At 47.9% G+C, this 23,774-nt stretch overlaps 1 protein-coding gene across 4 annotated transcripts in view; it reads left to right on the top strand.

The window, feature by feature from the left end:
- The window catches only part of COL5A3 (collagen type V alpha 3 chain), a 340,614-nt gene that overhangs the window by 125,969 nt on the left and 190,871 nt on the right, over positions 1-23,774 (top strand). The window contains exon 1 of one of the 4 annotated variants that reach the window (XM_068274410.1): positions 9,247-9,336. The exons of the other annotated variants lie outside the window; for them this stretch is intronic. Coding sequence (XP_068130511.1) covers positions 9,327-9,336 — 10 coding nt within the window. The 5' untranslated portion in view covers positions 9,247-9,326. Of the gene's footprint in view, positions 1-9,246; positions 9,337-23,774 lie in introns of those variants that run through there. 4 annotated transcript variants of the gene reach the window in all.

The following is a 23,774-nucleotide window of genomic DNA, read 5'->3' as shown; positions in this document are numbered from 1 at the left end:
CCGCTGCATTTGACACTTCGCAAGAATTATTTAGTGGTGAAATCACTGATGCACAGCCATTGTTGTTACAGCCAGATGAATTTTCACCAGCTCATATGTCTGAGTTACGCGGCAACACTATGGATGTAACGTGTCAGGAGGATGAAGGACCTACTGATGGTGCAAGTTTGGATTTGTCTGAGGCAAGCGAAGCTGGGCAGGATGACTACGATGATGACGGTAATAGGGATCCTCTGTATGTTCCCAATAGAGGAGATGAAGAGGGGGACAGTTCAGAGGGGGAGTCAGAGAGTAGTAGGAGGAGAGAAGTTGCTGAAAGAAGCTGGGGCAGCTCTTCGTCAGAAACAGCTGGTGGCAGAGTCCGGCACCATGTATCGCCACCTATGTACAGCCAGCCAACTTCCCCATAGTGCCCACATCCCAGGGTGGCTCAGCGGTGTGGAAATTTTTTAATGTGTGTGCCTCAGATCGGACCAAAGCCATCTGTTCGCTCTGCCAACAAAAATTGAGCCGTGGAAAGGCCAACACTCACGTAGGGACAAGTGCCTTACGAAGGCACCTGGAGAAAAGGCACAAACAGCAATGGGATGGCCACCTGAGCAAAAGCAGCAGCAGCACACAAAAGCAAAGCCACCCTCCTTCTCCTCTTCCTCCTCCATCAGGTGCATTATCTGCTTCTGCTGCTTTCTCCCTTCCACCTTCACAGGCACCCTCCTCCACTCTGCCTCTGCCCTTGAGCGGTTCCTGCTCCTCTGCCCACAGCAGCAGTCAGGTGTCCGTGAAGGAAATGTTTGAGCGGAAGAAGCCAATTTCGGCCAGTCACCCCCTTGCCCGGCGTCTGACAGCTGGCGTGGCGGAACTGTTAGCTCGGCAGCTGTTACCATACCGGCTGGTGGACTCTGAGGCCTTCCGTAAATTTGTGGCCATCGGAACACCGCAGTGGAAGATGCCAGGCCGCACTTATTTTTCGAGAAAGGCCATACCCCAACTGCACCGTGAAGTTGAGAGGCAAGTGGTGTCATCTCTTGCGAAGAGCGTTGGGTCAAGGGTACACCTGACCACGGATGCCTGGTCTGCCAAGCACGGGCAGGGCCGCTACATTACCTACACAGCCCATTGGGTGAACCTGGTGGTGAACGATGGCAAGCAGGGCGCAGCGGACCAAATTGTGACACCTCCACGGCTTGCAGGCAGGCCTCCTGCCACCTCCTCTCCTCCTGCTACATGCTCTTCGCTGTCCTCCTCCTCCTTGGCTGAGTGGCAGTTCTCCTCTCCAGCTACACAGCCCCAGCTCCGCAGGGCCTATGCTGCATGCCAGGTACGACGCTGTCACGCCATCTTAGACATGTCTTGTCTCAAAGCGGAGAGTCACACTGGAGCAGCTCTCCTGGCTGCTCTTAAGAAACAGGTGGATGAGTGGCTGACCCTGCACCACCTGGAGATAGGCAACGTGGTGTGCGACAACGGCAGCAATCTGCTTGCCGCTTTGCATATGGGGAAGCTGACACACATACCCTGCATGGCACATGTCATGAATCTAGTGGTTCAAAGATTTGTGGCAAAGTACCCTGGCTTAGCGAATGTCCTGAAGCAGGCCAGGAAGTTCTGTGGGCATTTGAGGCGGTCTTACACAGCCATGGCACGCTTTGCGGAAATTCAGCGCAAAAACAACATGCCAGTGAGACGCCTCATTTGCGATAGCCCGACTCGCTGGAACTCGACCCTGCTCATGTTCTCCCGCCTGCTAGAACAGAAGAAAGCCGTGACCCACTACCTCTACAACTACAGTAGAATGAAACAGTCTGGGAAGATGGGGATGTTCTGGCCCGACAACTGGACACTGATGGAAAATGCATGCAGGCTCATGCGGCCGTTTGAGGAGGTGACCAACCTGGTGAGCCGCAGTGAGGGCACCATCAGCGACTTAATTCCCTACGCTTACTTCTTGGAGCGTGCTGTGCGTAGAGTGGCGGATGAAGCTGTGAATGAGCGTGACCAGGAACCGTTACGGCAGGAACAGGCATAGGACCAATTTTCATCAGACCCAGCTGTTTCCTCAACACCTGCGGCAGCACAGAGGGGGGAGGAGGAGGAAGAAGAGAAGTCGTGTGCAGAAGACGAGTCAGACTCAGAGGATGATGAGCAAGGTGTTTCTTTGGGGGAGGAGGAGGAGGAGGAGGAGGGGACAGCGGCAGGAGAACAACCTCAGCAGGCATCGCAAGGGGCTTGTGCTGCTCAACCTTCCCGTGGTATTGTTCGCGGCTGGGGGGAGGAGGTTGACTTACCTGACGTCACTGAGGAAGAGCAAGAGGAGATGGAGGGTACTGGATCCGACTTTGTGCAGATGTCGTCTTTTATGCTGTCCTGCCTGTTGAGGGACCCCCGTATAAAAAACCTCAAGGGGAATAAGCTGTACTGGGTGGCCACACTACTAGACCCTCGGTACAGGCACAAAGTGGCGGACCTGTTACCAACTCACCGGAAGGTGGAAAGGATGCAGCACATGCAGAACCAGCTGTCAACTATGCTTTACAATGCCTTTAAGGGTGATGTGACAGCACAACGCCAGCAAGGTACCACTGCCACTAATACTCCTCCCGTGTCCACGCAGTCAAAGACAGGACGCTCCAGCGATCTCATGGTGATGTCGGACATGCGGACGTTCGTTAGTCCAACGCCTCGCCGTAGCCCTTCCGGATCCACCCTCCACCAACGCCTGGAACGGCAGGTAGCCGACTACCTGGCCTTAAGTGTGGATGTAGACACTGCTGTGAACAGCGATGAGGAACCCTTGAACTACTGGGTGCGCAGGCTTGACCTGTGGCCAGAGCTGTCCCAATTTGCCATCCAACTTCTCTCCTGCCCTGCCGCAAGCGTCCTGTCAGAAAGGACCTTCAGCGCAGCTGGAGGCATTGTCACAGAGAAGAGAAGTCGCCTAAGTCACAAAAGTGTTAAGTACCTCACCTTTATCAAAATGAATGAGGCATGGATCCCGGAGGGCTGCTGCCCGCCCCAAGACTAAGTCAGTCCCAGCACACACAGCATCTCTGCCTGCACGCCGTGTGACTGGCTGCCTGGCCTGCCCCAAGAAGACTAAGTCGCTCCCAGTCCCTCCACACAGCATGTCTGCCTGCAGGCCGCTTGACTACCTTCTCCGCCACCACCAACAGGGTCCGGGACTCCAGGCGGATTGCTGAATTTTTTAGGCCGCTGCTAGCAGCGGCCACTGTAATAATTTTTCGGGTGCGTGTACATGACTGCCTAATTTTTCTGGCTGCACTGCGGGCAGCTGCAACAACAAAAGGAAAAGGCATGTACATGTGCCCATTCCCCTTCGTGATCATTACCTTGCCGTGGTGAAGGGGCTTGCGTATCACAATGAAGCAATGACCGGCGCCTAGATGAGTGTCTCGGGGGGCACACCCACGATAATAAGGTCGTTGCCTCATTGTGGTCAGACCAAATTTGATCAGCTGGACAGTCACTGTTCTGTCATTCAGCTACATCAGCCAGGCGACCATATGGGCTGTAAAGCCACCAAAACCTGCACTCTCGCCATGGTGCGCACCAGTCCAGCACGGCCGTCACTACACAAACAGCTGTTTGCGGTGCGTTACACGGTGAGTTTGGTGTGTCAGTGTGAAGCAGTACCTTAATTACACTACCTGATTGATGTATACACATGCAAGATGTTTTAAAGCACTTTAGGCCTGTCATTTAGCATTCAATGTGATTTCTGCCCTTAAAACGCTGCTTTGCGTCAAATCCAGATTTTTCCCGGGGACTTTTGGCATGTATCCCACTCCGCCATGCCCCCCTCCAGGTGTTAGACCCCTTGAAACATCTTTTCTATCACTTTTGTGGCCAGCATAATTATTTTTTTTTTCAAAGTTCGCATCCCCATTGAAGTCTATTGCGGTTCGCGAACTTTAACGCGAACCGAACCTTCCGCGGAAGTTCGCGAACCAGGTTCGCGAACCGAAAATCGGAGGTTCGGCTCAACTCTACTTCCTGGCTCCTGCGCAGGCGCTCTGATGCCTCTCGGCGCCGAAGTAGGCGGAAATACCCGATCGCCGTCGGGTCTGCTCTACTGCGCAGGCGCAAGTTTCCGGCGCCTGCGCAGTAGAGCGGACCCGACGGAGATCGGGTATTTCCGTCTATTTCCGTGCCGAAAGTCGCCACAGCGCCCCCGCTGGAGCCAGCAAAGGTAAATATTGAACTGACAGTCGGCACAGTCGCCGGCTGTTCGGAGGGCTGCGGCGAGACCCCCGTGGGACAGAGGACGGCGTGGGAAGCCTCATTAGGATCCGGAGGCTTCCCCCACCCGAGGTGAGTACCCCCCAGGGGAGGTTTTTGTTGTTACAGAGTCTCTTTAAAGTTATCTTAGAGTTATTCTTGGGACTGCACTAGGCAGCTTCCCTAGTGCAGTTAGGTTGCTATCTGTTTTGTCTGTGTTGCCTCTCTGTTGCGATTGTCCTGTCACCAACGATGGTTGTCAGGAAATCCTTCTGTCTGTCTGGGGTGCTAACCAGAGCAGCGGTCGCTACTGGTAGCCCCTTCTGTTCATCTGTCTGTCTTGTTTGGATCGCACTAGCCTCTAGCGGTAGCGGCTGTGGATCCTTCTGATCTTTGTTCTTGGAGTATAGCTGGAGCAGCGGTTGCTACCGGCTACCTCATCTGTCTGTCGTGCTTGGATCGCACTAGCCCCTGGCGGTAGCGGCTGTGGATCCTTCTGATCTGCTTTCTTGTCCCTGTACCCGGATCGCACCCGCTCTGGCGGAAAGAGCAGTGGATCTTTCCTCTCGTATTCCTGTTTTCTGTTTGTCTGTCTTGTCTGATACGAACGCTTGCTGTAGGTTCGGTGAGGTAACCGTTAAGCAAGCTCTCGCGTTCTTTGTTTCGTGTTTGTCTGTCGGTGGTTAGTTAGGCGTGCTTGTCTCTGTTGCGCTTAACGTGCGGAGATCGCGCTGTAAATGCGTTCACTGTTGCGAATGAGTGCGGTGTTCGCGTTTAGTTAGCGTTTGTTATTTTCGTTATTTTCTCTTTGTCGTTTGCTGTGCCTTTGCTACTCTTGTGTTCTGTTCTGGTCAGTCTTGTGTCACTTCTGGCGATCGCCTCTCTCGCGATCGCGTTCATACTTTATTCCTGTGTTCACCGTCGCTGGGTGGCGACTAGTTTGGGGAACACACATTTAGTCTATCTCTGTGCTCTTCTCTTTAAGGGCTGTTCAGCCCCGCACTGTCTTAGATCTGTACAATTACCATCTGGCATTTGTGGCCGTGCAGAGGCTGTGCTCGTCTGCACTCCACAGCACCATCTGCTGGTGGGAATTGCCCTCTGCTGGTGCATTGCACCTAGCCTGGGTTCACCCAATTATACGCTTGTGGAAGGTTTTCGCTGTGTCAGTGCACATCTTGTGCGCTAACTGCGAAAACGATTCCGCAGACGTTACAAAAACACTTTAAAATCAATAAAATGAAAAGGATTGAGGTGGCTTACCTCATAGACGACAAAAAACACTTTAGGTAAGGAAGTTTAATAGAATGTTTAGCACAGGCAACGTGTTTCGTGAGTCAATGCCCACTTCCTCAGGCCAAATAAGGTGCCGTGGTAGTCTATAGACCGCAATTGGGGCGCCTCAACACAATAATTGCAATACTTTGTTTGGTAGAAAAACCAACGTAAGCTGATCTTTGGAGACAAGCTGGAGAAGAGTTGTGCCAATAAAATACTGCAATTACACGGGATCAAGCCACCTCAATCCTTTTCATTTTATTGATTTTAAAGTGTTATATATACATTGGGCGCCTCTTTACCTTCTGCTGTACCTTACTCCCCCCATCCTCCCTGGAGGGGGGCCTTTGCGCACCTACCCAAGGAGCGCAGGTGTTTTGTTAAAGGGAACCAGAGATGAACGTTTCACACAAAATAAACATATCAGTTGATAGCTTGTAAAGAATAAATGCTCTACCTGATAATTTTGCCGCTCTGGTGTGCCTTTTTTGGTGTTTTTTATCCATTATTGCTCCAGGAAAAATCAAATATGGCCGCCAGCTCATATCCCTTCTCCTTCCGGGTTATATGAGTTGTTCTGGATGTGCTGTCTAGGCTATATGAGACTATGCTGCTATCCAGGCTATATGAGAAAGGCTGCTGTGTGCTTTCATTTTGGTATGATGTACAGCTGCCTGTAGGAAGTGTCTCTCATTGGAATGAAACTGCCGTTATTATCAGTATCTAGTGCACACAGAGCACACAGGGATCATATTGCAGCCACAGAGCTTCTCTCTCAGCAGAGCAGCCCCTCCCAGTCATCACAGCTCTCAGTATGCAAAGCAGGAAATCTAAGCCAGGAGAGGGGAAGGCTTGGGCTTGAAAACACTTCACAGAAGAGTGACTCAGCTATAATGATTCCAGGTCAAACCTGGACTGAATAGTCGGTGGATTCTTATCACAGCTGCTAATAGACTAATTAAGCAGATAACAATGAAACTAAAAGCAGGGTAGGTGTTTATTGTCATGTTCCCACTGATAAATGCAATACAATACATGAGGGTGCTTCATCTCTGGTTCTCTTTAAGAGAGCGACCGAGTCCAGGATTCCTGGGTAACCTGAGTGGAGTCGGGTTTTAAAATACTCCACGTGCCTGAAGTGGTCGGTTGCCCCCTGGTGCAACCCGCCTTTGTGAGTACCCTTCTATAGAAGTATTTTTCAATACTCAATACTTGTGACATACTGCACCATTTGGGCTCCCGTTTGTCTTTGTTTTTTCTTTACAGTATTATACATTTGCCTAAAGCTCTGTTCCCACTTGAGCCAAGAATGGACATTTTATATATTGAAGTTGTTCACACTTCCCACTCTGCAAAGGATCCTTTGGATATGTTGCAGAAAGTAAGCTGGCCACACTTCTGTACCGTCTGCAAAAATCTTGGACAGGTGGATGCATTCCTCATATAGCCTGTGGTGGAAATGCATCTGCCCCCAGCTCCAGCAAGACCACAGCGGACCATCAGAGAGGACACTACACTGTCCGCTCCCGCTGGTGGCTGTACAAAGTTCGGCGGCAGATGGGAACCGAGTCTTAAAGGTTCCTTTGCAAGTTGCCGCTTTCCAGGGGAGGACTGGGACCTTTTGGCCTGGGGGGAAAATGCAACCCAGAGGCCCTTGAAGGGGGGGGGGGGAACGACAGATGACAAAAATGGGCGTGACCATGTCATGCTGTGGGTGGAGTCAACTGCATGACATGTCAGTATGGACCAAAAATCTCAGAGGAATGCCATATAGAATTAAAATTAAGGCATTTCTGATGGCAAAAAAAGAATATATTCAGTACTAGCAAGACATACTGTACCTAATAAAGTGGCTTGTGAAATACAGGTAGTCCTTGGTTAATGAAGGAAATAGGGAATGTAGGTTTGTTCTTAATCTAAATCTGTTCTTAAGTCAGAACACTCATTTCTGTGCCTCTTCTGTCCCCCTCTATGTCACCTATTCCCCCTGTGCCTTTTTTGTCCCCCTCTGTCTCTTTTGTCTCCCTCTGTGTCACCTCATGTCTCTTGTTCCTTTTTTTCCCTGTGTCACTCTTGTTCCCCCTGTGCCCCACCCCCATGGCTCCTGTGTTCCCCCCACTGTGGCTCCTTTGGTTCCCCACTCCCCGCAGCGGGAAGAGCAGCAGTATACTCACCTACTCCTGGGTGCCTGCATGATAACTAAGCGTCCTCCTCTGCCTGCTCCCTCCTAATGCCGGTGTCGCGTAATGATGTGACCAATATAATCCAGCAGTAGGGGGTACCAGTGAGGAAGATAGGAGAACGCTTATCATGGAACCGGCCGCGCTGGGAGTAACCATGGTACCTGGTGGCTAAGTGACAGGAAAGTCACCATAGTTACTCTCAGCTTGAGGAGAGCAGAGAGATTTGCCATTGTATCGAGGACATGTGAGTACTACTCTTAAGGGGGGCTGTGGAGCACAGGGACAGCTCAGCCTGATGCCCCTGCAGAGGGTGAGGAACCAGGCATGGCCACATGCCTCCCTGATCACACTTCCATAGTTGGAAATGTTTGCAGCGTGTGCAGTACCAATTTTTAGCAACTTCGCAAACGCAGAATGCTCCCGGCTGTGGGAGCACAATTCAGGAGGCACATGCAATTTTCAGAGGGAACAGCTGCTGAATGGATATCAGAGAGGAACAAGAAGGACAGCAGGGAGAGGGAATGGTGGGGAAACAGGCATGTGCAGAAGTGCATGACTGGCTAGATTACCAGGAGGGGGTTGTGTAATATTACAAGACAACAAAGCGGCCAGCGAGGGAGCACCTCATGGGGCTGGAGGATGCCCCAGGTAAGTATAAATACACCAGTACACAACTCAGGTACACTTTAAGGTTTCTTTTAAAGGACTTCCAATGCAAAGTAAAAAATCTATTTTTTAATCACCTAGGGCTTCTTTTGGCCCCGAGCAGCAGTCACAGTTCCTTGCCGCAGCCCTGGTCCTCTTCAATGTCCCTGCTGGCCGTCCACAATGATGGCTACCCGCCAGGTGGTCTGGTCTTCTATGCCTGCGTGTCCACATCATCTAGCACATACTGGGCGTGTGCACAACTAATGCTCAGGAGCAGTATGCGCCAGATGACGCAGACTCAGGCGCAGAAGAGCCGACCCTGCCAGCAGGTAGACATCATTGCGGACGGCCAGCAGGGACACTGAAGAGGACCAGGGCTGCGGCAAGGGACTGCGACTGCTGCTTGCGGCCGGGAGAAGCATGATTTAAAAAAGAGATTTTTTTTTTTATTGTGCATCGGAAGTCCTTTAAGTAAAGTAGTAAGTGTTAGTGATAGTATATCAGTACATCAGTACAGTATATCAGTGTGCGGTCAAACTAGAAGAATATATAAATATGCATCCAAAGAGCCAGTGCTGCAAAAAGCTACAACTAGCAGGCAGCAGTGAAAGGGTTACATGTACACAGAGCTGGCCAGTTCAAAACAAAGCAAACAAATGAAGAGGAGAGGTGTCCGCTTACAAAGAACATTGTCTGGTCAGCCGCTGATGTCTGGCTGCAGTGATCTGTGCCCTGTCTCGTCCAGCTTCAAGGGGCAGGACGCTGGGAATCTGGGATTGAAACTTCTGCGTTCATTTCACCAGGCAGCACTGAAATCCTCCTGTAGCCTGGCCACTTCAAATGACGCGCTAGAGAGCCACCTCTGCTCTCTCTTCACTGGCTGGCTGCTACTACAGGCAGGGGGCAGGACCTCTGTTGCCTAGCAGCACCTCGAGATTCACCAACACGCACTGCATTGGGCCGGAGGAGAGAGAAGCTTCTATGAAAAAGAGTAGGAAAACATCCTGGCGGCCCTGATGAAAGGTGCAGGAGGCGGCCCGGGGGGCAATCGCCCCCTGTCCCCCCAGGCCAGTCCGCCTATGCCGCTTTCATACTGTCAGCATCAAAAGTAAAAAGGCATTTTCAGCATCCATTTGGTCTGCATGGCTCCTTCAGTCCTCCTTTTTCTCTGTTTCAGTGTTTCCCTGTTCACATCTAAAAGGTTACAGGGAAAACCTCTATGATGAAGCCTAGTTTTTGCATCTCGTGTTTTGTTTACTTTCTGATGTCCTACCCAGCAGTCCATTGATACCAATGGGGTGAGTAGTTAGGGTGGCTTCTCCTACTAGCCAGCTTATTTGTCTTTCCATTTTACCTAATGGTTGTGTGTCAGTTACCGACAGCTCAGGGATGGAGGTAAAATACCGAAGGTGGGGGGTTGGTTAAGGTTAGGCATTAAGTAGGGGGAGGGTTAAGATTAGGCATTAAGTGGGAGGGGAGGTAAAGATAGGTACCTCCAGAGGTTTAAGAACCTCTATTGTGATCATTTTAAAATTTAAAATACATGAAAACACATAAATAAAAGGTAAATTTCTCCCAGAGTAAAATGTGCTTTAAATCACTTTTCTCCTATGTTGCTGTCACTTACAGTAGGTAGTAGAAATCTAACAGAGCTCAAAGGTTTTGGAATAGCCCATCTCCTCATGGGGGATTCTCAGAGTTTTCTTTATTTTCAAAAGAACTTAGTGAATGGCAGTTGCTCAGTCCAACTGCCAGAATAGTGTGCATATGGGAGAATCAACTGAAACCTTTGTATAGATCTTTTCCAAGGGACTTCTTTTGTAAAGAATAAATGAAATACTGAGAATCCCCATGGATAGGTGGACTAGTCAAAAACCTATCGGTTCTGTCAGATTTCTACTAACTACTGAAAGTGACAGCAGCATAGGAGAAAAGTAATTTATAGCTCATTTTACTTTGGAAGAAAGTATTTGTATGTGTTTACATGTGTTTAAAATGTTACACTTTTTCACAATAGTGGTCCTTTAACCACTTAAGCCTATTTGGACTAATATATCCGTCCAGATAGGCTGTTCTGCTGTTCGCGCTCCCGCCGCCTGCCATTAGCTCTGAGATCAATGAATGGGAATGTAATTCCCATTCATTGATCTAAGTCCCCCCGCAGAAAAGCGGACGGCCTCTTATCAGAGGCTGCGGTCTTTCTGCAGAAAAAAAAGTTTCACATCCTTCTTGTAGTTGCTGGAAGCGAGATCGTTCGCTTCCAGGACTTTTTGATTGTGGCCGTCTTGTGGCCAAATAGTAAAACTACACCGACATTCATTTTTTATTAAATAAATACATTCAATTACATTTAAAATTAGCTGTTTACCTCCCACACCAAAAACTACCCAAATAAAATTTTTATTTAAAAAAAAAAATTACAATTAAAAAACAAACAAAAAAAACCATAAATAGTTACCTAAGGGTCTGAACTTTTTTAATATGCACGTCAAGAGAGTATATTAATATATTTTTTTTAATTATAAGCTTGTAAATAGTGATGGACGCAAATTGAAAAAATGCCCCTTTATTTCCAGATAAAATATTGGCGCCATAAATTGTGATAGGGACATAATTTAAATAGTGTAATAACCAGGACAAATGGGCAAATAAAATACATAGGTTTTAATTGCGGTAGCATGTATTAATTTCAAACTATAATGGCCAAAAACTGAGAAATAATAATTTTTTTCCATTTCTTTCTTAATCTTTTTTAGCAAAATATACCACCCAAAGAAAGCCTAATTAGTGGTGGCAAAAACAAGATATAGATAATTTCATTGTGATAAGTAGTGGTAAAGTTGTTGGCAAATGAATGGGAGGTGAAAGTTGCTGGGATGCATAAGGTGAAACAACACTGTAGATTGAAGTGGTTAAGGTTAGCCACCTTAACTGCAGGGTGAAGGTTAGGATAGGTGTCGGGCAAGGTGATATTTTACTCATAGCGGCTTATCCCGCCGCCCCAAGTGATGCAGTGCTACGATAATACCTACTCCCTGCTTGGAGCTCTGCCACTACCCCCAGTGATGCGCCTCTAGTGTGCCCACTTCGTGTCACTCTCCCTTGCGCATCAAACTGGGGATTCACCAAAGAGAGGCATCACTGGAGTGAGTTCTGGAGCTCCCAGCGTGGACCTACGGCCTAATACATATTGCTAAAAATAAACACAAGTGCAGCACAAGTACATTGTAACACACAATGAGCAACTCCTTTAACAGAATTGGCCATGTGTGTACAGTATATGGCCAAAACCATAAAATCCAGAGATGTCAGAGCCAAGCCTTTCACTCGGCAATAAATAATACAAATAGTAAGAACAGACTGATCTATAGACTGATGGGTGTGATCGCTGTATGGTTGTATTTCCCATTGCAGTCATCTGATTTGGATCTGATGTAGATGAGCTTTGAGAAAAGCTTTTCCCACAGTCCGGAGTTTGCATTGAACTTTGCATTCTGACAATTGTATGCTATTAAAGGAAAAAATAGGTGAGGTGGACAGATTGGCTGCTTGGTGTCTCTATGGCAGGAGAACTGCTAGCAGACACCACCTTGTCCTGGTGATATCAACCAACACCACCTACCCCCATCTTTTGGTAAGAGATCATTTCTTTGTGACCATCATTATAGCTACTACAGAGTATTTTAATGTGAAAAGGTAAAAAAAGAGTGGGCTACTCGTATCAACAAGGAATACAAAATGTATTGATATATAAATCTGACAGATCAATTCTCAAAGAACAATACACAATAACCCATTAGTGCCAACCATACAAAAAGTTAAAAACACAAGCCCAGCAGAGATAGCTTCATAGCTTCATAAGTCAGCTGTTCTTAACCATGCAAACTCCATGTTGGATATAAATGTGCAATTGAAAAATATCATTACACATTCACCTCAGTCATCCGCGCATTCAGCCCCAAGTGCACTGTGCCCAGCGATGTTTGATCAGTTGGGGGGCCCCCTAGGTTAAGTATGCAGCCAGGGATTCAACTACAGTCCTGTATTGAACATGGATTCTATGTTACAGCAGCCGCTGTTAGATTATAGCTCGCTGTTATGCAGTTTGCCGTTAGGCAGCAATGTGGGGTGATCTCACTAATTGACATCTCGTTCACCTTTTGAAAGCGCTAGTGTAATGAAACCCTATGGGCCTGTTCTTACCTGGGCGATTTGCGCTAATCGCCGCAAATCGCCCCAAAACGCTAAACGCAAATGCGTAGCCTGCACCATTTTCAGGCGATTTCCCGGCAATCGCGTTTCAGTGCTATACAAGCGTTAAACGCGATCGCAAAAAAAAATCGTGAAGTGTGAATGCCGATTTTTTTCACGTTAATTGCGCAAAAATGCTAGCAAAAGCGCTAGCGTTTTGCGATCAGCAAGTGTGAATGAGCCCTAACAATGAAAAATTCCAGTGGGTGAAAAGGGTCTTTGAAGAGATGGGGGTTAGTTTCAGCGTGGAAGGGTGCCCCACACTCTCTTCTCCTTTGTCATGGGGGTATCACGGATCAGGTAATTCGAGTGCAAGGATCAGCTGGCATCTAATAGAGGCCAATATAAATTATCGGTAGTTGGGCACCCGGGCGGTGAACATGGCCGGATTTCTGGCAAGGCCACATAGGCCTTGGCCTAGGGTGCCAGGAAAGCGAGAGGCGGGCTGTGGGCAGCAGTAGCAGTTAGTCTGCCAAACTTTCATCCTGCTGCACAGAGTTTGCACATAGCATTGGGTGGCTACCAACAGCTGGACTGGCACTCGGGGGATGAAGCAGCAGCGAACAGGCACTTACTGTGATCTCTGAGCTGCCTGTCACTCTCCAAATGTGCTGCTCGCCAAGAAGTTTACAATCTAATCCCTACCATCACGTCACTAACTGTCCTCAGAGGAGCCTACAATCTAGTCCCTGCCATGTTGGGGGGGGGGGGGGAGTTTACGATGCTGCTGGTCCGGGTACAGCTGGTGGCGGTGGGCCTTGGGCTATAAAAAGTACAAATCCGGCCCTGGCGGTGTAACGATCGGTGTCGGCACGCAGAGAGAATCTGATTATTGGTGATCTGCAGTATCACCAAGAATACAGATCTATACCTGATTATGGATGATCTGCAGAATCACCAATAATACAGATATAGTGCTAACCTCTGGACACCTTTAGATATATATGGTGAGTGTTTGGTGTAACAGTATGACTTTGAGCAACCCACCTGATGAACAGGTGACCCTAAGCAGTACAGAAGATACTGCTATGGAGAGTACAGAAACCTTCCAGCAGCCTGAGACTCTCCAAGGGGTGGAGTCAGGCTGAAGGTAGGAAGGACGAGAGAGTGAGTGCCACCTGAAGGTGGATGTCACTGACTGATCTTGGAGACTATCTCTTAAAGGAAAGGTTCAGGGAGGGTGGGCAAAAAATAAAAATCAAATTTCACTTACCTGGGGCTTCCTCCAGCCCGTGGCAGGCAGGAGGTGCCCTCGCCGCCGCTCCGCAGGCTCCCGGTGGTCTCCGGTGGCGCGCCCGACCTGGCCAGGCCGGCTGCCAGGTCGGGCTCTTCTGCGCTCCAAGGCCCGGAACTTCTGCGTCCCACGCCGGCGCTCTGACGTCATCGGACGTCCTCTGTGCTCTACTGCGCAGTAGAGCCCGGAGGACGTCCGATGACGTCAGAGCGCCGGCGTGGAACGCAGAAGTTCCGGGCCTTGGAGCGCAGAAGAGCCCGACCTGGCAGCCGGCCTGGCCAGGTCGGGCGCGCCACCGGAGACCACCGGGAGCCTGCGGAGCGGCGGCGAGGGCACCTCCTGCCTGCCACGGGCTGGAGGAAGCCCCAGGTAAGTGGAATTTGATTTTTATTTTTTACCCACCCTCCCTGAACCTTCCCTTTAAGTGGAGAGAGATAGCTCTCGAGGTCGGGCAAGCAAGGTCGGCAACACACAGACAGATAAAGTACAAAGACAGTGTAAGGGCCCTTTTCCACTAGCAATCGCTAGCGTTCACGCTGAACGCTAGCGATTGCTGAATCGCAATTACCGGCGATTCCCCGACGTTCGCGGCCGCGATTTTGCTATGCTATGCACTGCATAGCAAAATCGCGGCAATAATCGCTCCGCCGCGCGATCGCGATCCGGTCAAAAACGAATCGCGGTAGTGGAAATGACCTACCGCGATTCCTATGCTAAAAGCAAACTGTAGCGATTTGACAAATCACTAGCGGTTTGCGGTTTTGCGATTAAGCAATCGCAAACGCTGTAGTGGAAAAGGGCCCTAAGGAAACGCGGAAAGGCCGCCGTCTCTCGAGGTGAGGCGGCTGTTTCCGCGTCCAGCATGGCGTCACAACGCGGAAAAAACGCTGCATGCCGCATAGGCGCATTGGTAACGGCGGAATCCGCATTGGTAACAGCGGAATCCGCATCAGAGGCGGCCCCCGCATTAGATACATTGCATGACAGTACTGGTGTGGCTGGGACTGATAGTCCACCAAGATTCAGACTTACACGCGCGCGAGCAGAGAGGCAGAGTTTAAATAGCAGTTAGAAGGGTGTCGGCTGACCAGCTGGGTCAGCTGACAAATTCCACTGCTCTCATTGGACCAGCAATTAGGGAGGTCCTGGAAAGGTCCTAGAGTATATATACGGCTGGTTGTTCACTTGCTCTTTGTCTGGCGTGCGATCACACATGTGGGAGCACCCAGATCCGTAGTCAGATCCGCAAGTGTGCCGAGACCAGCTGGAGCTGTAATCCTACACTTAGCTAGATTCTGTTGATAGCTAAAGTACTAGTTTGATTGTGATTATCTGTTATGACTTTTGCCTGCCTTGACTACCCTTCTGAACTCTGATCTTGTACCTCGATATTTCTGATACTCTGTTGCCGAACCCAGGCTCGTTCCTTGACTCTGCTTCTGCCTCCTGATTTTGTACCCCGATATATCTGATACCCCGTTGCTGAACCCTGCCTGTACTTTGACTCCGTATTTGCCTCCTGATCTTGTACTTTATCTGTCCGTGTGTGTACGACCTGGCTTATCCGACCTCGAGAACCGACCTTACCGTTGGAGGCGGTTCCTCGCTCTGTTAGCGACCTTTCTCCTGAGGGTCACTTTCAGACATCCTTCCTACTGTCAGTCTGACTCCTCCCGTCTTGGAGAGCTCAGGTCTGCGGAAGGAATCTGTGCAGTACTCCTTGCTGCACTGAGGCCTAGTCCTCAAAGTGATACTGTTACACCAAACACTACACTCTACTCAGGTGAACAGAGGTTAGTTTGTATATCAGATTATCGGTGAGACTGCAGATCACTTATAATCTGGTATATATCTGTATTTCCGGTGACACTGCAGATCACCGGTAATCAGATACTCTCTGCGCCCACCGATCGTTACAGACAGAAGGCTGATTCGGTATCCAAGTCAGGCAGGGTTTGGCAACGTGATATCAGATATGCGTGATACCGCATCAGAAAGCAGAGGGATAGTCAGGAAAGCAACAGGTCATAACAAATATCAAACAATGCCTAGTCTTGGGTGTGAGGTCCGTGGTCTCTACGCCCTGGAACTAGTCTGATGTATAACAGAATGATAACACAAGTTCCCTAGTCTTGGGTGTGAGGTCCATGGTCTCTACACCCTGGAACAAGTCTGAAGTATAGCAGATTAATAATACAAGTTCCCTAGTCCTGGGTGTGAGGTCCGTGGTCTCTACACCCTGGAACTAGTCTGAAGTATAACAGAATAATAATACACGTTCCCTAGTCTTGGGTGTGAGGTCCGTGGTCTCTACACCCTGGAACTAGTCTGAAGTATAACAGAATAATAATACAAGTTCCCTAGTCTTGGGTGTGAGGTCCGTGGTCTCTACACCCTTGAACTTGTCTGAAGTATAACAGAATAATAACACAAGCAATCTGGCTCAGTGTGAATTCCCAGGTCCTCCTGCTTCAAACACATTGTTGGATCTGACTAAGGTCTGAGTGCTTCCACGTAGTGATCGCAACGGCAGACAACTTGAGAGTGGCCAGCAGTAACCATATATAGAGCAGTGTTCTCTGGCCCTAAAGTGATCAACCAATGGTTACCAACTCTGAGGTCAGCTGACCTGCCGGGTCAGCTGATCCACCCTTGACCATCATAAAAGTTCTGCCTTTCAGCGCGCGCGCGCATATTCCTAAACCTGTGTGAACTAACAGGCTCAGCCACACCAGCTGTACACTGCTGCGTGCAAACCGCCGCGCTGGACGCGGAACCAGCCGCCTTGCTGTCAGTACATGCGGCGTCTTTTCCGCGTTCTGCCATGTCACTAGATGCACGCTTCCGCGTGCAGACCGCCGCGTTGGACGCGGAATCAGCCGCCTTGCTGTCAGAACACACGGCGGCTTTTCCGCGTTCTCTCACAGGCGGTGAGTTGGATGCCCGGTGTGGACAGTAGCTGATCAGCAGTGATGAGTGAAATTGCTAATATTCTTTTTGCATTAATTTCATCGAAAATAATGTTAAATTCGACTGTCGAGCGAATATGCCATCAAAAATCCTTTTGCAATAAGTTTTGAGTTTTAGGGTGTTTTTTTGGCGAATTTTTTACGCTAAAATAAATGATTTTCCGTGTTTTTGCAGTAAAAATAAAAAAAGTTGCTTTTTTTTGCAAATTTCCACCATATTGCAAAAATACAATATGCTTTTGTGAATATTTTTTCGAAATCGAAAATTTGCAAGCGAAACTGCTGATTGGATCAACCGCAACCATTATTTCCTATGTAGTAGCCTAGTGGTTCTCAACCTTTTCAGCACATGTACCCCTTTGTGGGTCATCCCTAAGCAAATTTACACCCTACTGAAGAAAGTGAAGAAATAGTGGGCGTGGTCATGACATGATGTGGGTGGGGCCAAATACTAGCGCAATACAGGTAGTTTGGGGAGATGCGCTGGGCAGGAGCGACAGCACGGTCACCTTGCACTATTAACAGCACACACAATAAATCTCTAAGGCCTCTTGCACACTGCAAGTGATTCCGATTCAGATTCCACTTTTTAATCAGTTATTACATCCGATTCAGATTCCGATTTGCAGTGTGCAGGGAACAAACTGCACATCGGAATCTGAATCGGATGTAAAAAACTGATTAAAAAGCGGAATCTGAATCGGAATTACTTGCAGTGTGCAAGAGGCCTGAGGGCCTCAGCAAGGAAATTTTTTAAAAAAAGAACGAACAGTAAGGCCCCGTTTACACTTAATCAGTTGGTATGCGTTTTTTTTTCTTCTCCATAGCAGTGCATTGTGAAAATATTTCAGTTAAAATGCGTTAAGTGTGAAAGGGGCCATAGGAAAACATGGGCATTACTTTGAAAATCACTTGGCCTTTCAGTTATAACTGAGAGCAACTGATTAAGTGTAAACGGGGCCTAAGGCGTCATTCACACTTAGATTTCACGCGGAAAAACCACTGGACAGTGCAGTGATTTCTCCGCGATCGCGTTTAGTGCTTCTATAACACTGAGACGCGGTCGCCGGGAAATCTCCTGAAAATGGCGCAGGCTATGCGTTTGTGTTTCGCGATTTTGGGCGATTTGGGGCGATTAGCGCAAATCACCCAAGTAAGAATGGGCCCATAGGGTTTTATTACAGTAGCGCTTTCAAAAATGCTAGCGTTTGAGCGTTTTGCAAAAATCGCCGGAAAAACTCTCAAGTGTGAATGGGGTCTCACAGTTCCCCCCCTACCAGCCTACCTGTTCACTTCACTACTAGCACCTAACACCCCTCCTTTTCCTTACAATAGCTTTTAGAAAAGCTTTTTTCAAATGGTAATTTTCTCAACACAAATGTGATAGCTCCCTCTCACACATCCAGTTACATGCAGAGCCTCTGCCACCCCTCTCTTGCCTTCCCCTCCCCTTCCTGTGGCCTGCCCCTCTTGTCCTGCCCACAGGCAGCTCCAGGAAATGGTGGCCAGAGCCCTGCACTGGAGACAGGGGCGTAGCAATAGCCCCTGCAAAGGAAGCAGGCGCAGGGGGGCCCCGAGCAAGGTGGGGGGCCTGCCCAGGGCAGTTTTAAGCGGCAGGAGGGGGGTGCACCACAAAAGAGGGGGCACAGTGGGCCCACATTGGCCTCACCTCGCCCCCCCCCCCCCTTCAATTCTCCCTGCTCATCCCTCCAGAAATAATGGCAGTGGGTAGTAACAGGGGTCAGGGAACTCACCTCTGACTTCTGCGTTCCAGACGGCGACTGAGTTCTGCGTTCCTTTGTGTTCTAGGTCTCCAACCTCGCTTACTCTACTTCCTGTCAATGGCGTTGGAGACATACAAGATTCAGGCATGCAGAGGGTTTGGACCCATCCAAATGTTCGCAGGGGGGGGGGGGGGGCAGTGATTTCTAGTTACGCCCCTGACTGGAGACACAAACAGTCTCCAGTGCAGGGCTTTGGACATCATTTTCCGATAGCTCTGCTGCTTGTCTTGATAGCCGGTATATTGTTGCACTGCGTGTTAAGCTGCGGTGCTAAAGCAGTGCAATTTAAATTGAGTAGCTCCAGTTAAAACCCCTGATGTGCACACTATCCCTGTTCAAATTACCAGGCACTCGAACGGCAGATGGGAAGTTACACTCTGATTGGCCCCAAATGCTGCCTGTCACAGCAGCGCCTACTACATTTGCTGTCTGTGTACATCCGCCCGCATTACCATCGCGGCCAATAGGAGTGCGGTGCTAACATACTGGTGGTTCTGGATTGGGAAATAGTCCTGTGTGACAGATCCATTGCCCAATCCAGAACTGCCAGTTGCTAGGCACTTGTTATTGTTGTGCACTAGGAGCGGAGGCTTCATGTCAGAATGGGGGACGATTTTTAATCACTAGTAAAACATTGTTAATGTAAATAACCAATACGTTTACTAGCGGCAGCATGTGGCACCCAACTGACACGGTGGCGCCTCTACACGAACTCATTATATAAGCCCTGCACTGGAATGTGATACATGAGTAATAAGCACTAGCGATCTATGGGCTTGGTTCACTAAACCAAGATAAGACAAGACAAATAACATTTATATTGCGCCTTTCTCCTGGCGGACTCAAAGCACCAGAGCTGCAGCCACTAGGACATGCTCTATAGGCAGTAGCAGTGTTAGGGAGACTTGCCTAAGGTCACCTGAATAGGTGCTGGCTTACTGAACAGGCAGAGCTGAGATTCGAACCCAGGTCTCCTATGTCAGAGGCGGAGCCCTCCATCCAGCCAACTCATATCACATCCATTTTCGTGCGCGTTTTCGTGTGCAAATTCGCGATTGCGCGAGGAAAATCAAGATCGCGTGCAAACAGGAAAAAGCGCGCAAAAACGGCCATGATATGAGTTATCAAGGTTTAGTGCATCAAGCCCCATGTTTGAAGCTGATAAGTATATTGATTTCCAAGCCATGAACTATGGATATGAACATTAGACTGTGCGCTCCCTTTGAGGGACAGTGAGTGATGTAAGCTGTACTCTGTAAAGCTCTGTGTAATCTTTTGGCATTATGTAAGTACACGGAAGAAATAAATCCATATGTTTGGCCAAGTCAAGAATGGTGTGTAAGAGACCTCACACTGTTTGTTTTGTTTTTTTGTTTTGTTCTTGTTTTTGTTTTGTTTTGTTTTTTTAAATAGGACACCATTTAAAAATAAATTAAACCAGTACTTAGTAAAGTAGGCACTTTCTTTTCTTAAAGGACAACTGTAGTGAGAAGAATATGGTGGCTGACATATTTATTTCCTTTTAAACAATACCAGTTGCCTGGCAGTCCTTGCTGATCTGTTTGGCTGCATAATACCAGAAACAAGCATGCAGCTAACCCTGTCAGATCTAACATTAAGGTCAGAAATGATGGAGCAGAGTGCTCTGTACACACATATAGGCACCCAGTTTACCAAGTTAGAACTCTTTACTGAAAAAAACATACAAAGATAGACACCATACACCACCATCAGGTAATGCAGCTTACTTAGAACAGAGAGGAACTCAGAATGAATACAGGAAATCACATTACCATAGAGATCATCATGTCACTTTACAGACAGTGACATCTTGTGGCTGCTTTACTAAACTGCAGTTTAAAGTAAACATGTTGATCCTATCAACAAGAAACATCTGATCTGCTGCATGCTTGTTCAGGGACTATGGCTAAAAGTATTAATGGACATCCGAGGTGAAAATAAACTGATGAGAAAAACAATTGTATTTGTCCTCCTTCTCCTAAAAATGACTTTTTTTAAGATAACCCACAGTTTTATTTTATATTTAAATCTAGTTTTTACGGTTTCCTTGTCTCTGCTCAATGACACATGCATTGAAGTATGTCAGAGCTCAAATCTGAATTATTGACCCTTTTTATCTATTTTCTGCTTTTAGAAGCCATTTACTGACAGGAAAGAGTTTTATGGCTGTAATTACTTATCAGTAAGGGTTATACTACAGTCTGACCCAGTCCGACCCGGGCAGAAACTGTCACTTACATACCTGATGTTTAACTCTTTCAGGCAGAGAAAGAAGAAAAGGAACACAGCCTAGTTATTTGTGTGCTTGGTACTGTACATACATATGTCTATCTCATCATGTCACATGTCACCTCGGTTGTCCTTTAAAGGCAGAGGATGAGCAGACAGCCAGGCAACTGGTATTGCTTAAAAGTAAATAAATATGGCAGCCTCCATATCCCTCTCTCTTCAGTTGTCCTTCCATGAAAGATACTTGTAAAAAGTAACCATGTATCAAAATAGCAGTGGAGAATCTGCTTCCATCATTTCTATCAGGGTAGGAGCACACTAGGCAGAAAACGCAGCGAAAACGCACATAATGCAATTCAATGGGCCGCATGAAAAAACACGTTTGCGTTCTGCAATGTGCATTTTTAAAAAGGCTGGTTTTACTGAATATTTGTCCAAAACGCATCTAAAATACGCATAATGAAAGTCAATGGTGATGCAGACGTATTGCGTTTTGGTGCGTTTTTTATGCGTTTTGTATGCTTTTTTATGCGTTTTTTTTTAAACCAAGTTTGATTATGTATTTCTGCTTCCTCTTGACTTCAAAGGGATTTGCATAAAATGCATTAAAAAAAACATGCAAAACGCATACAAAACATACATTGCAGAAAGCAACCATGTGCATTTTTGCTGCGTTTTCCGCAATGCTAGCATTTCTGCCAAGTGTGTTCCTACACTGAAGCATTGTGGGAGACATCATATGCTCACGCTAACTTGAATTATCGCAAATACCTTGTGTTTTAACAAGGCAAACTTTTGTCTTCCTCTCAGTATTTAACTGACCTAACTGAACACAAACAAAATCCTTCTCTCAATGATTTCTCAGGGCTGGAAGTTTAGGGAATGATTCAAAACGCTAGCGATTTCCCTAAACGCTCAGCTAATGTTAATGGATGAGCCAAATTCCACTGATTACAATTAACAAAATCGCAAACGCAGGGCATGCAGCATTTTTGAGCATTAGCGTTTTGCGTTGGCGTTTCTGCGATGAAAAGTAAATAAACGCTGGTTTAATCGCTCATGAATCGTTATACAGAGCAATTTTGCTAGCGTTTTTAAATTACTGCACACTGTAAAAAAATAAAATTACTTGAAAGGACCAATTAGAATTAAAAACACTAATCGCAAATCGCTACACAATCGCTGGCAAAACGCTTACACTTTTTAAAATCGTTACCAGAATTGCCAGAAAACGTTCATGAAATTGCTTACAAAACACTCATTAACCTCCCTAGCGAGCTCGTCCAGAGACGCTAGAGGGCACCGCTCAGGCCCTCTGGACCGATTTTGATCATTTTTTTTTTCAAACACGCAGCTAGCACTTTGCTAGCTGTGTGTTTGCTCTGATCGTTGCCGATCCACCGCTGCCGAACGCGAAAGAGGGCCCCCCCGTAGACCCCGTGCGCAGCCTGGCCAATCGCCGCCGGGCTGCGGTTTGGGGTGGATCGGGAGTCCCTGTGACGCCACGACGTCAATGACGTCACTTCGTTCAAGCCCTAAAGGAAAACCCGTTCAGAACGGGATTTCCTTATGGGCGTGATCGCCTGCGGCGATCGGAAGGGGGGGAGGGAGGGAGCAGGAAGGGGAGAATCATGTAGCTAGCGCTAGGCTAGCTACTAGAGATGTGGCGAACGGTTCCCGAACCGTTCGCCGGCGAACATCTCTGAATCCATGGGGGTTTTACTACTTCCGGGTCGCTCTGACCCCGAGTAGTACGCCTGCGCTGCCCGGCAGAGCGCGTCCTCTATCGCGCTCCTGTTGCCAGGCACTTTCTGCGCATGTGCGTGACGTCATGAACGACGTCAAGCTTATGCGCAGATAGTGCCCGGCAACAGGAGTGCGATCAAGGACGCGCTCCGCCAGGCAACGCAGGCGTACTACTCCGGGTCAGAGCGACCTGGAAGTAGTAAAACCTTCAGAGATGTTCGCCGGGCGAACAGTTCGCCACATCTCTACTAGCTACATGATAAAAAAAAATCGGGCGAAAAAAACCTTCCCACGCCCGCACGGCCACGGGAATCAGAACGCCCAGCAGGTTAAAAACGCTATTGATTGTGATTAGCGATAGCGCTTTGTAGTGGGTTCCAGGCCTACATGTGTGAAATGTCCTGCTTGAGGGTAGGAACACACTAGGCAGTGCGGGAAAGGGAAAGTTTTAGTAAGTTTTGCTGCATAGGCATTTGGGAGGTTTTAGTGTGTTTTCTGTGCGTTTGCATCATCCCCCCCCCCCCCCCCCCCCCCATGCATTTTTCTTGTTTTGTGTGCGTTTTAATGCCTTTGCGGTTCGCATATATAAATTGCATATGCGTTTTGCATGCGTTTTTTAATGCGTTTTATGGAAATCACTATGAAGTCAACAGGAAGCAGAAACACATCATCAAACTTGTGTTTTAAAAAAAAAACACATAAAAAACACATACAAAACGCATTAAAAAATGTACCAAAATGCAATACCTCTGCGTCACCATTGACTTTTATTATGTGCGTTTTAGATGCGTTTTGGGAAAATAAGCAGCAAGACCAGCGTTTTTAAAAATGCACATGTGTTTTTTCATGCCGTTCATTGATTTGCATTATGTGCGCTTTCACTTCGTTTTCCGCAAAGCTTGCGTTTCTGCCTAGTGTGTTCCTACCCTCACTGCTTAATATGCAAATTATCCTTTGTTGTCCCTGATAGCTAGACACACCTCCAGAACCGCTGGAATGCAATAATGTGTCAGCTTGTTAATTTGTACAGAGCCATAATAAGCCAACATGCATACAGACTGTTTCGGATTGTTTGATCCTCATCAGTGCATGGCATGGATTAATTTGGCTCTATGGAGTAGGGCTTGTAACACCGAGAGGTACAGACTACCCAGCAAGCTCATGGTGATCCAGAACTCATTGGAGTGTGTAAGGG

This window comes from Hyperolius riggenbachi, chromosome 3, assembly GCF_040937935.1.
Source record: "Hyperolius riggenbachi isolate aHypRig1 chromosome 3, aHypRig1.pri, whole genome shotgun sequence".
In the NCBI taxonomy this organism is placed as follows: domain Eukaryota; kingdom Metazoa; phylum Chordata; class Amphibia; order Anura; family Hyperoliidae; genus Hyperolius; species Hyperolius riggenbachi.
This window is presented reverse-complemented; position numbering and strand designations above follow the sequence as displayed.